Source organism: Rattus norvegicus, chromosome 9, assembly GCF_021556685.1.
Source record: "Rattus norvegicus strain SHRSP/BbbUtx chromosome 9, alternate assembly SHRSP_T2T, whole genome shotgun sequence".
In the NCBI taxonomy this organism is placed as follows: Eukaryota; Metazoa; Chordata; class Mammalia; order Rodentia; family Muridae; genus Rattus; species Rattus norvegicus.
The window spans coordinates 113,310,984-113,323,532 of record NC_141542.1 but is presented as its reverse complement, the minus strand read 5'-3'; the positions used below and the strand labels follow the sequence as shown (position 1 = coordinate 113,323,532).

General features: G+C 40.1%; 1 protein-coding gene across 10 annotated transcripts in view; it reads right to left on the bottom strand.

Moving 5' to 3' along the window:
- Positions 1-12,549, bottom strand: part of Pam (peptidylglycine alpha-amidating monooxygenase) — a 150,159-nt gene that overhangs the window by 54,756 nt on the left and 82,854 nt on the right. For all 10 annotated transcript variants that reach the window (XM_087564780.1, XM_087564779.1, XM_087564781.1 and 7 more), the window contains 2 exon segments: positions 5,986-6,170; positions 4,215-4,286 (listed from right to left, as the gene is read on the bottom strand). In XM_087564780.1, coding sequence (XP_087420906.1) covers positions 4,215-4,286; positions 5,986-6,170 — 257 coding nt within the window.

Sequence of the window (12,549 nt, the reverse complement as noted above, 5' to 3'; positions counted from 1 at the left end):
TTGATTTGGTTTATTGATTGTTTACTTGTGATTAATTCACAATATTTATTCTCTAGCTGCACAGAAATACCATGAGATCACGATGCCTAGCTCACAAATAAAATGAACCTTCTTAAAGGAGATATTTAAGAAATATCAGCTAGAAGGCTTTTGCGATTACCATGCATTCAGATCTATACGGGAAGGCACAGCCATGTGATAAATGACCATTCACATCTGTCTATTTTATTATTAGGGAACCAGTTCTAAATAGCATTCAGGCAGCTTCCCAGAGGCTTGGAGGTATTTAGAATTGTGTTTGATCGATGAGTTCAATAAATAAAGACTTGTGCGTAGCTCATCAATCAAAACAAACTGATAAATTTTAGCAGAAGAGGAATCTCCACACGCAGGAGCTGCACTGTATTTAAAACCGAGCTGAATGGTATGGAGAGTCCTTGGCATCAGCTAAGATGATACTCAAACCACGTGCACTTTGTGAGGAGGTCAAAGGAACGTCATATTCTGAACAAGGCAAAGAAATACTCATTTCAGCCACTACAGCTGGGTATCTCACTCCCACACAGTCTACCAGATCTTCAGGAAGTTTTCCAGTCTACGCTTAGGCTTTTGACTTGAATCTCCGTTCCTTGATTTTGCTTATTTGATAAAATGTGCCAATGGTAATTCACTTTTTTGTTAACAATGAAACCACTGGGAGATTATTATCTTACAGAAGGTGTCTAATGACCTTTAACTGTCTGGGGTCATGGAGTGTTTTCCCTCTACAAATTGTACTTTTGTCAAATTCTCCCTGCCTTGGGATCATAGCAGCTCATTCTGACCTTTGGGTGGGAAGATTGATTACATGAAGGCACAAAGACTCCAATGAGGAGAGTTTTAAGCAAACTGAATAAAACATGTCTAAGGTCCTTACTGCAGCCAAATAGATGCTGTCCAGAGAAAAATGCATCCCTGTGAAGGTGTGCTGGGACAGTACATCTGAGCTTTCATCTCCGTCTGGAGCCGTGGAACGCACCACGCCTGCTACAAGCAACGAAATTTCCGAGCGACATCTGTACTCTGAATTTTACAGGTAGTGATACCGAATTCCAAAACTTCTAAATATACTTGTAATGATTCTTGCTTGAGGCGGGTAACCTTTTGTTTCTAAATAATGTTGACAGAGACCTTAGGCTGTACCTCTGGTACAGCAAACGACTGTAAGATGAGCCAGGACCACCTTAAATTTCCAAAAGTGTCAGCTGCAGCATGCGAGAGGTCTCGAAGTGTGAGCACATCTGCTGGAAAGATCTCAACACCGCTTCCTTTCAGACAGCTTGCTAGTTCTCTTTGCGATGGCAAGGACTTTACCCACTGAGCCATCTTCCCAGTCCCTGTGTGTGTGTGTGTGTGTGTGTGTGTGTGTGTGTGTGTGTGTGTGTGTATTTCAGTTAATAGAATATGAGCATTCCTTATGCATTTAATCTTAGTAAAGTTTATCCTTTTAAAAAGACATAGTATTTATTAAATAATGTGTCCTTTCTCTACTTCTCAGCTTTTCAATGAATGCTGCATACATAATTCTATATGGAGGTTTATAGATGTAGAGTATATTACTATTTTATGTATATGTGCATATACATGTGTATATACCTGCGTGTATACATGTGTACACACATAGGACCATCTATATTATTTGCATAACAACACGTGTGTATTTGATGGTCAGTGAAAAGCTTGCCTTCCTGTTGTTTTCTTGTTTCACAACTGTTCGGCTCCTTACCAGATTTTGAGAGTTTCTGTGGAACTAATGCAGATGATATCTGTTGATTTATGGCTAGCACTACAGAAATAATTTAGGTCTCTCTTTTTTATGTTGAAGGTTAAAACATTAAAAGAGTTAATGCAGTTTGGGGAAACACATGAGCACAAACTGGACCTGGGCAACAGAATAGAGCCATGGGTTAAGTCTAAGGGTTTACTTTAAAAAGTATGACACATGGAGTCATTTGTCTGAATAATTACAGTCCTCTTACTAGCTATTTGGTCAGCACAGCTTCCCAGGGAACGAAATAAATAGGTATTTTGTGCAAACAAATGTCTCTTTGAAGAATAGGCTGCTCTCTCATTAATGAGTAGATTTACCCTGTGCACTGGAAAGAAATAGATTGATCTCATTAGTATATCGGATAGTCTGTGTGAACGTGTATATTTTCTGTGTTCAGCCGATGGTCTCTGGTGACCAGCAGGCTGACGCAGAGACTACAGTGGCCATTGGCATGGCTCTGTGGGTCACTACTCACAGAATGCTGGAGGAGATAATGGATAGGTCCATTTGGACATGTGAGCCCCAGAGCTTATTTTCTGCAACTGAGTCAGAGTAATACCTCTTTCCAAATCATATTACTTTCCTTACAATATTTTTCAACTCTAAGTAGAAAAATACACAGTAGGACAATTCTCCGGTCTTCACAAAAGTCTGGGTACATTTCAAACTTGATGCTATGAAGGAAAGGGGACACACATGGCAGCATGTGAAGATGTTTAGGCTTTTTAAGGGACAACAGTATGTGTATTTGACACTCTCTAGATCCTAATGATTAGAAATAAAACTGACTTGCTCATAAGGTCTTTAGGTTTTTAGCATTGATCAACTAACATCAGAAGGAGAGGACAGTCCTGCCTCAGTTTACGTATCTGCTAATGACGGTCTCCTCTGACATATATACATGTGTGTTAGTATTTGAGAATGAGTTTTACAATTGCTCTAGCTATTTCAAAGACATAAACTCAAACTGTGTCCAGTGTTGAAATAATCAATTGTAAATGTCAACATAGTTGCAGTAAACTCTGTTAATTAGGCTGCTGTTCCCAAATTCATAATCGATAAAGTTAGCTATTATTCCTTGAGCATTGGGGGTGGAGGAATGGAAGGGGGAAAGTGATTGGGATTAAAAAATATATATATATATACCAATTTTTTGTACAGTCATCTCCCTGGTTTTGATTTAACAGATAAATAGAAATATCTTAGGCTTTATTTTATTTTAATACTTTATTTTAATACGATATTTTCTTGGTGTGTGTGTGATGTTCATGCCTGTATGTGGGTTTGCATTTGTGTGTAAGGGTACGGTTGTGTGCATGCCTGTGTGTGTGTGCCTGTGTGTGTGTGTGTGTGTGTGTGTAGTCTTGAGGTCAATGTTGATCTTCAGTTTATCTCTACTTTATTTCCTGATGTAAGTTTTGTTGTTGTTATTGTTGTTGTTGTTGTTTTCTTCTGAGTGAAGAGCTCAACCCCTTGGCTTCGCTACACAGTCAGTCTGACCTGGTGATCCCTTGTCTTGTCTTTTCAAGCTCTGAGATGACAGATAGGCATCATGCCAGCCTGCCTGCCTTCTGTGTGAGTGGTGGGGAGCTGAACTCTGCCCTCAGGCTTATTCCACAAGCACCTTTCCCCCAGGCTATAGCCTTGGCCCAAACTCCCACACATGGGGACTACAAAATGTCCTCTTCTCTTTTGTCCTAAACTGACATGTCGTTGTATAACATTAAGCTAAAGTGTGTCACATTTAGGCTGCAACGACTTAATAGGACGATAGACTCTAATACCTCACACAGAACAGTATTCTCCAAAGAATTGGTAAGGGACCAAAAATCTGGAGAGGACTTTCTCCCTGCCAGTGCAGGTAGTTTATGACATTGTCGCTCCCTACAGTCCTAATACACAGGACACAGGGAAAAGGATGCTGTCTTAAGTCACCAGATAGCAATGTAACAGGAGACTATGAAGCCATACCAGCGGTCCATCCTGTCCGGCTGAGGGCAGAGAAGAGGCAGGTTTAATTCTCAGGTTCTTTTGGCTTGAAACCCAAATATAGTTAATAACATAAGAGTTTAAATGGAGACGTTCACTAGATTTCAGAAGCAGTGCGATGGTCGTTTCTCATGGTTTAATTTGTAATTCTATAAACTGTACCATAAAACTGCAATAGCAAACAAACTGAAGCAAAGGCAGAGAAAAGGCAGAACAGGACTCAATAACAAATTTTGCTTTTAAGGCTAAGAGCAGTAAGTGACCACTTATTTATAAATTACTCATCTAGCATATAAGAACAGTGACAATGTGGTTTGAGGCTGACGTAGTGACATATACTATCTTATGACTCCATGACTGCCTGCTTTGAACAGGAATGCTCTTACGGGTGAGTTACAGAGGTCAGGACACTTACCCTGCTCTAATACTTCTTCCTCTCCCTGTTTTGGCTGCTGCATTAAAGCACTCTTTTCTTTGTTTTCTGCTTCTGTAAAAGATGAAAGACGTTGACCACGAGCTATCAGCATATATTAACACTAGTTTACCGCGATTCCATCATCAAAACAACAGGTTTTTGTATTATTAAGAATCTCACATTGTTCTAGAACACCAGAAAAAGAAAGGAAGAGGGCCTGGATCAACTTAGAGAATGAAAATGTCCTCTGTTTACACGTGTAATAATGGATTGTTATTCAGCTGATGAAGATGAAGTTGTAACATTCAGGTAAGTGGATGAAACTTGAAATGGCTTATTCTGAGCAAGGTAACACAGAGCCAGAAAAATTATGGTTAAAGGTTGCATGTTTCTCTCTCCCTCTCTCTCTCCCTCTCTCTCTCTCTCAAAAAATTACATTTATTACATTATGTACTCTCATTCCCAGCTTGCTCCCACCCCCAGAACAACTACCAGGAAAACAGGTTTTGTTCTTGTTTTGTTTTGTTTCCTTTGTAACACATCAATTACAGAGCATTAAAAAAGTTTTCAACAAAGTACTCGCATGTATTTTTTTTAAATCAACATAATATTTAAGGCACTTTGAAAAACATAAACTTATATTCTCAAAATATATTAGCATCACAGCCAGTGGCCTGATCACTAGCTGCTGTAGCGTTTTATGGTTGAATTTACAAAGCTCCACAAAGCCTTAGCATACTTCATGCTGTAGTGAACTGAAAGTAAAGAACGACGACGGTCAAGCGTGACCATTGTGTAGATGAGTGAACAGCTAAAGCGTGGCTTTGAGAGTCCAACATCAAGAGCAAAGACAAGGAATGTCGAGAATCATCTTTCACTTGAAAAATTATACATCCTGCAGATATGACTGGAGATAATAAACCTCTGGAGTGTGGTACAATTTATAAGTCATGGATGTCATTTTTCCCTAAGGAATGAATGAAGTAAGGAAAATAAAAATAACAGGAATTTTATGAAGAAAGACCTACATTGGTGGAATGGGTCACAGAACTAACAGTCTTTTCATCACTGGCTGAGATTTGATGCACGCATGTGTGCGTGTGCATGTGTGTGTGTGTGTGTGTGTGTGTGTGTGTATTTGTGTATACATGTGGGTGTGTGCTTGTGTATTTGTTACATTTGTGTAAGCGATGTGCATGTGTATACATGTGTATGCTTGCTCAGATGTGTGTGAATTGAGTGTCTATGTGTACGTGGAAATGTGTGTGTACTATGCACTGTAAATGTGTGCATATATGTGTTTGTGTGTGTATGTCTATGTCGACGTTTCTACATGTGAGTGTGCATGTTTTTGGAGACCAGATGTCCAGACAGCATGTTTTATTGAATCAGGAGATCACTCACTGATTTGGTTATGCTGGGGCCAGAAGAACATTGAGATCCTCCTTTCTCTGCCTTCCTACTGTGGGATTACACATGTGCGCTACTGTGCCTCATAGTTTACACTAGTGATGGGGATCCGAACGCAGGGCACCATGCTTTGGTGCCAAGCACTGAATCATCTGAGTCTCCTTTCGTTGTTCTGATGGAACTATCTCAGGGAGTGGAGACTGTATATGAAAGAAACAAAGGAGATAAGAATATGTGTGGGTATGTGATTGATTAAAGAAAGCTAAGAATAATTTCAGCTTAATCATGTAGTCAAGTGAGACACAGAAAGGAAAGCCCAGCACAAAACCATCAGGCACTCTGAGTTAAACATCCAGCTCACCTTTGTGATGCCCGTGCATCATAACCATGTCCGGTTTGACAGGAATTGGGATATTGGCCTCTGCTGGGATAGTTCTGAACATATCTGGAGCCACGTTCTTTGTACAGGTCATGAAGGAAAGTGCATATTTGGCTTCCATGTAATACATGATGTACAGGTTACACATTTCGTCACTAGAAGTGCCGCTGTAGGGAAAGGAAAGCAGACAGAACATATTCAGGGTTCGGATAACACACATCCTTGATGCGACCTGTAAATCTGCCCACCGTGGACTCAATAGTGGAGAACTGCATTTTATAGTTTTCGTTAAAGTCTGTCACGGTCTCCAACATCAAAGGTGCACCTTCCACCTGACATTGAAGTGCCGGCATCTGGCTACTCTGTGGACATCACCCAGTACCACGAATGAAAATGGTATTTAAGTAGCTCAGAGATACAGGCTAAATCCTTTTGTTCTTTATTTACCCACTGTGTTATAAGACCAATAGATAAATCAGTCACATCACTTGCTTAAGGATGCTTGATGGTTTGTTTCAGTTATCAACTTGCGACAATTTAGAATCCTCTGCTATCCCATTTTCCTCTCTGTTGCTCGGAAGAGAACTCCCTGACCAAAAGCTAAATAGGGGAGGAGATGACGTATTTCAGCTTACAGGTTATAGTCTATCATTAAAGGATGTCAGGGCAGAAGCTCCAGGAAGAACTTAATGTAGACATGATAAAGAGACATCTGGTGGCTCAAACCTAGCTTTCTTCTAAGCTCAGGGCCACCACCAGCCTAGATTTAGGGTCATCTATAGTATGTGGGGCTCTCCTTCATCAACTAGGAATCAAGAAAATTTCCCAAATGAAAAACACCAGACTAGTCTGATCTGGATCGTCATTCAGCTGAGTCTCCACTCTCAGATGACTGTAGCCTGTGTCCAGCGGATAGTAAAAGTTGTCGGACATCTGGGGAAGGTGTTCCGTGAGAATGGTCTAGATTAGATTCACCTGTCTACTTGGCTGTGGGTTGATTTCAATTGATGTGGGAAGAACTGGTCTAACAGCAGTGGCACCATTCCTGGGGTTTGGGTCCTGGGCTAAAAGGTATGTAGAGCTCATCTGATCTTTTCTCTGCTCTTGACTATGGGTGTCCCAAGCTGCTTTGACTCTAACGACCTTTCCTTCTCTGAAAATGGCCTGTAACCTTCAATTGTGAGCTAATGAACCCTTTCTTTCCTAAGCTGTTTTTGTTTTTGTTTTTGTTTGTTTGTTTTTTTAAATCAGGGTATATTATCAAACCAACAGAAACAAAATTAGGACAGATGGTAAAATTTAAAATACTCCAAGTAGGAATCTCATATATTACTTACAAGCACACTTAACTGTCCAGTGCCTAGAAACTTGTTTGGGATCCTTTGCCTCCTTTTTATGGTCCTGTGACTCCTAAAGCATCATATACATATACATATACATATACATATACATATACATATACATATACATATACATATACATATACATATACATATACATATACATATACATATACATATACATATACATATAAAGTTTATTCCTGATATCTGATGGTGGGGTGGAGTTAGGTGGTACGGAACAGAAGAATGGTCAGCTGTGATTCCCAGGGAGATATGACTGACTTTTTCTAAGGGGTGCACGTCCTACCCGGGTAGCACCATACAGCTGACAGATAATGCTAAGTACAGATGTTTAGAACAATGAGACAGCCAATTCCAAGGAAACAATTCCAGGTAACAGAAATAACACCTGATCCCTTACAAAGCGTGCCTTCTTCCTCACTGAACACAGACTATCAGGTATCTACGTCTCTCTGTGGTAATTAAGGCTTTGTTTGCACACACTTCAGAAGGCTTGCGTAGCAACTTAGTTCCGGATAAAGAGCACTCCCTTTTGGTTATTAGTTTTAACATTTTTTTCTTAGCAAGCCTAACCAAAAAGCAGCTTTCTAGCATAGACTGTTTGCTCTGGAGAAATTCATCAGTGTTGATCTTTCCAGCAGTGTCATTCGGCAATCAATTCCTTTCCATAGCAACATAGATGACATCAGCAAGAAAGGGGGGAAAAGTAAAAAAAAATCTTTTCCAAATCAGATGTGATTCCTGTAAGCTGTGAGAATGTATGGTTCCTGTGAGACCTCGGGAATCAGCTCCTGCAAAGAGGATAAGCTCTGGGGATGCTTCAGAAATCATTTGGCTTCTTACTGCAAATCTGATATATGCCATTTTAAATGCCTTTGCCATGTAATAAAAGCAAAATGTGAAGTAAAGCAGGCCCCAAGCCAACACCTGCTCACTGTACACTTCTTCATGCTGTCAAAACACTGTCCAAAATTATATTTGAACAGTCTTAGAGCTACTCAGAAAATTATGTGCTCTAAAAGGAATGTGTGGTGTTACAACCCAAGGACATGGAGGAAGGAGGCTTCCTTTGGTTTTACCCTATTGCCCTCTCCTGCAGGCCACTTCCACTATGATTCTGTCATTGGTATTAGAGCCTGTTCTCTGAGATACTGAGAAGCAGGAACATCCAGCCTCAGAGCATGAACGTCTCTCACTCTCTTGGAATTTCCATCAGCAGACAGACATTGGTGGGCTAGACAAACCTATAAGGCTTTAATTGATTCCCTTTCTATACACATAGATTTGTTCTAGAAGTTCTATTCTTCTAGAGAACTCTGACTAACATGAAACCCATAACCCCGAGTGAAATGGAAACAATAACTAAATTTCCCAACGACAGCCAAACAAAGAAACAAAAGCCAGAGCCAGATGGATCCAGCAGAGAATTCTATCAGACCTTCAAAGAAATATTAATGCCGATATTCCCCAAGTTATTCCATAAAATTAAAATTGAAGGCGAATTGCCCAATTCTTTTTATGAAGCCACTCTTACCCTGACAACAAAGCCACACAAAGAGCCAGCTAAAAATAATATTTGCTAATATTTGTTATGAAAATAAATGTAAAAGTTCTCAATAAAGTATAAATCAAATCTTACAACACATCAAAAGTTGATCCACTATGTTTGCTTTATCCCAGAAATGTAGGGATGGTTTAATACAGGTAAATCAATAAATGTAATCCACCACATACACTGAAACAAACAAACAGACAGACAGACAAACAAGCAACCCTACTGTCATTAGATGCAGAAGAGACCTTTGACCAAATCCAATACTCCTTAATGATAAAATCCTAGAGAGACTAGGGATATGTCCATTTGGGTTACTATTTCTTTGATGAAGCACCGTGATCAAAGCAAGTTGGCGAGGAAAGGGTTTATTTAAGGGACACTTCTGCATCAAAGTCTATTATTAAAGGAGATCAGGGCCGGATTTCAAGCAGGGTAGGAACCCGGAAGCAGGGGCTGATGCAGAGGCTGTGGAGAGGTACTGAACAGTGGCTTGCTCCACATGACTTGTGCAGCCTGCTTTCTTTATCCCAGCCCAGGGAGAGCACCACCTGCAGTGGACTGAGCACTGACTCTAAATCACCAATTAAGAAAATGCCCTACAGCGCTGCCTACAGCCTTATTTTATGAAGGCATTTTCTCAACTGAGGCTCTTTCCTCTCCAGTGACCGTACCTTCTGGCAAGCCGATAGAAAGGTAATTAACTATCCCAGGACACAAGAGATATACCCCAACATAATAAAGGTTATATACAGTAAGCTCTCAATCTTAAAAGGATAGAAACTCAAAGCAATTCCATTAAAACAAGGAATGACACAAGGTTGTCCAGTTTCCCCATATCTGTTCAATAAAGTACTTGAAGTCTTAGCTAGAGCAAGAAGACGACTGAAGAAGATCAACTGGATACTAAGAGGAAGTGGAGAAGCCGACCCATCTTTATTTGCAGATGCTATGACAGTATACATGAAAGGTATCTGGAACAAGGAGCTAAACTGTGAAATGTTTGCTCGGAAGAATTATTAGCCCATCCAATGATGAGGAAAAGAAGTTACCCCCATTACCAGGAAACCAGTGAGAGGGCAATCGGTTAAGGGTTAGAATATAAAATAAGAAAGGAGCATCAAATAAAGTTTTGCACCAATGTTGGAGGCAAGGAACGTGACGACCAAGTTAGAAGTCATGCAGGGCCAAGCACGAAGCCATACATTTGTAAAGGCTTTTGGTTGTAGGTTCTCCGCCAAGATCCATGGCTTCTCCAGCTCTCAGTAATTAGCTAGGCTTCCACGGCCAAGCATGTTTCCCTCTTGTGGTCTTCAGTGCAGTTAGAGAGCCAAGGTATGTGAGCCACGACTGCACACTTACAGTAGCCATGCCGAGCATGACATCATACCTGGGTACCAGGAAGTCAGCATCATCCCTAGTAATGACCTATGTATGCATCTCTTTTACATGCACAGGTAAGTGTAGCCTCCCCCTTAATTAAGGAAATGTCTCTTCGCAACAGACAGAGACCACAATAGAGAACCAATCAGAATGTAGAGAGAGCTTTGGAGTCCAGTCTGTAGGAACACATCTACTGAACACTCCTGCACCTCAGGCTCATGGCACACAGCCGAAGAGGGTCCAGAAAGACTGTAAGCACTGGACAAGCAGGGAGTTTGCTGTGAGACTGTGTCTCCTAATAATGCCAGAGGCTACTCCATAAAGTCTCACCAAGATGCTGCCCAAATGTGAGCTGACGACAACTTGAATGGGGAAAAAAATCTACGAGTCATCAACTCTACACAAAGAACTGCACAAACTAAGGAATGTGGACAGTTGAAGTAATAGCCTTCCCTACAGGAGAGTAGACCAATTGGTTATCCACTGAGCAGGTTACATTAGGAGTGTGTGTGTGTGTGTGTGTGTGTGTGTGTGTGTGTGTGTGTAAAACAAGTAATCAAAAAAGAAGCCAAGAATTTGAAAATTTGAAAGAGAGCAAAGATAGGTATATTGGAGAGATTAAAAAGGGAAGGCAGAAACATTGTAATTATAATCTCAAAAATAAAACAAGCAAAAATTAAGAAACTGCATACATTCGAGTATTTTAAAATAATATACTATTTTGTTCATTATTACTTAAAATTATAGTTTACTGCTTTAGTAAATCTGTGAAAATAAAAAGGTAATATAGCAACTTCTAACACGAATAATCTTATCACATCTTAGCTTGAAAAATTATGTATAAATGTAAATGTATACCTATATTATACATATATGTGCCCAAATGGCACACATATCTATTCACGTGGTGCACTAATACAATTAATAGAAAGTATTCATCTTTTATAATATGATACATTATATTATGTATAGATAAATATGACTGTCCTTAAGCACACAACTCTGTGTTAAATACTAATCTGCTCACCAATACAGATCTTTGAGGTATGTCTCTGGGATGCAAAAATGAGTTGACGAATAATTTAAAAATATTGGCTATGGTAAGGAAAGTTTCATTGGAAAGGGTGAATAGAAAGGAACATGCTTTATTCCTGTCTGTCAGGAGCTGGACTTGTAGTTAGGGAGCTGAGCTCTTCCTCCTCCTGACAGGCACCGCGTGCTGAGGATGTTAGAGTCAGACTGCGGCAGCGGGAGCATGGCTTGTCGGTTTTACTCCACAGCCGTTCATGTTTTTTCTTCTTAAAAAACAACAGCAAACAACAAAACAAAACACCCCAAACTTGAAACTTTACATCATACTGACTGCCTTCTCAGTTACCTTTTGACTCTCAGAACCATTATTTTTCTCAGAGGTCAACTTATGCAATTCAGATGCTCATCTGAACAGCTATTCAGATAGGACAGTAATGGTGGAGGGCTGGGTCACGCGTCTGCCTGGGTGCTTAGCTGTTTAAACAGTCCCATTACCTACATAGTCACTAAAAGATGGCCGTGGGTACCAGCAATATTCCAACACCATGGCAAGACACTTTTCACAACCAAGTGCCCGCATGATGATTTCATTTTATTCAAGCGTACTTCATATTAGTCGCGTTTTTGGTGGGCCTGGAAAGACGGGAAACCTCCAGAAATGAATGGATGCTCTTGCTGAACGACTGCCCGTAATGTGTCATATTCTGACGCACTGGTCCTGATACAGCATACTGCCGAATGACGACTCAGTTCAAATGCACCTATTTTTAGTGATTTCTGAAAAATATTTATTTGTACCTATGGATCTACCATCTACCTCAGCCTCGTGGAGGCTTTTATAAAAATGTTTCCTAATACAAAGGTACATAATGGTGATTTAAGAAAGTGTCGAGAATTCAGAACTGAATCACTAGGAAACGCCCATGTCTGTAGGTCATGTATGGTTGCAGGCAGCGACACTCTGCAAACTCCATGGTATCTTCCCCTAGTCCCATTTCTTATTATCAACAGAAGCTGGGTTTAAATATAACCAAAATGGGTCATACTAACTTGGGAAATTAATATGAAATGTTAAAGATTTGGTTTTATGGAAGCTGTGTGCTTTTAAAGATGTACAATAAGGGGTAATTATTTATCATATGCCTTCCACTTTGCAAATATTGCACTTAAAAATGTTGATTAATAAATAGGCATGAGGTAGAAAGGAGACGATTT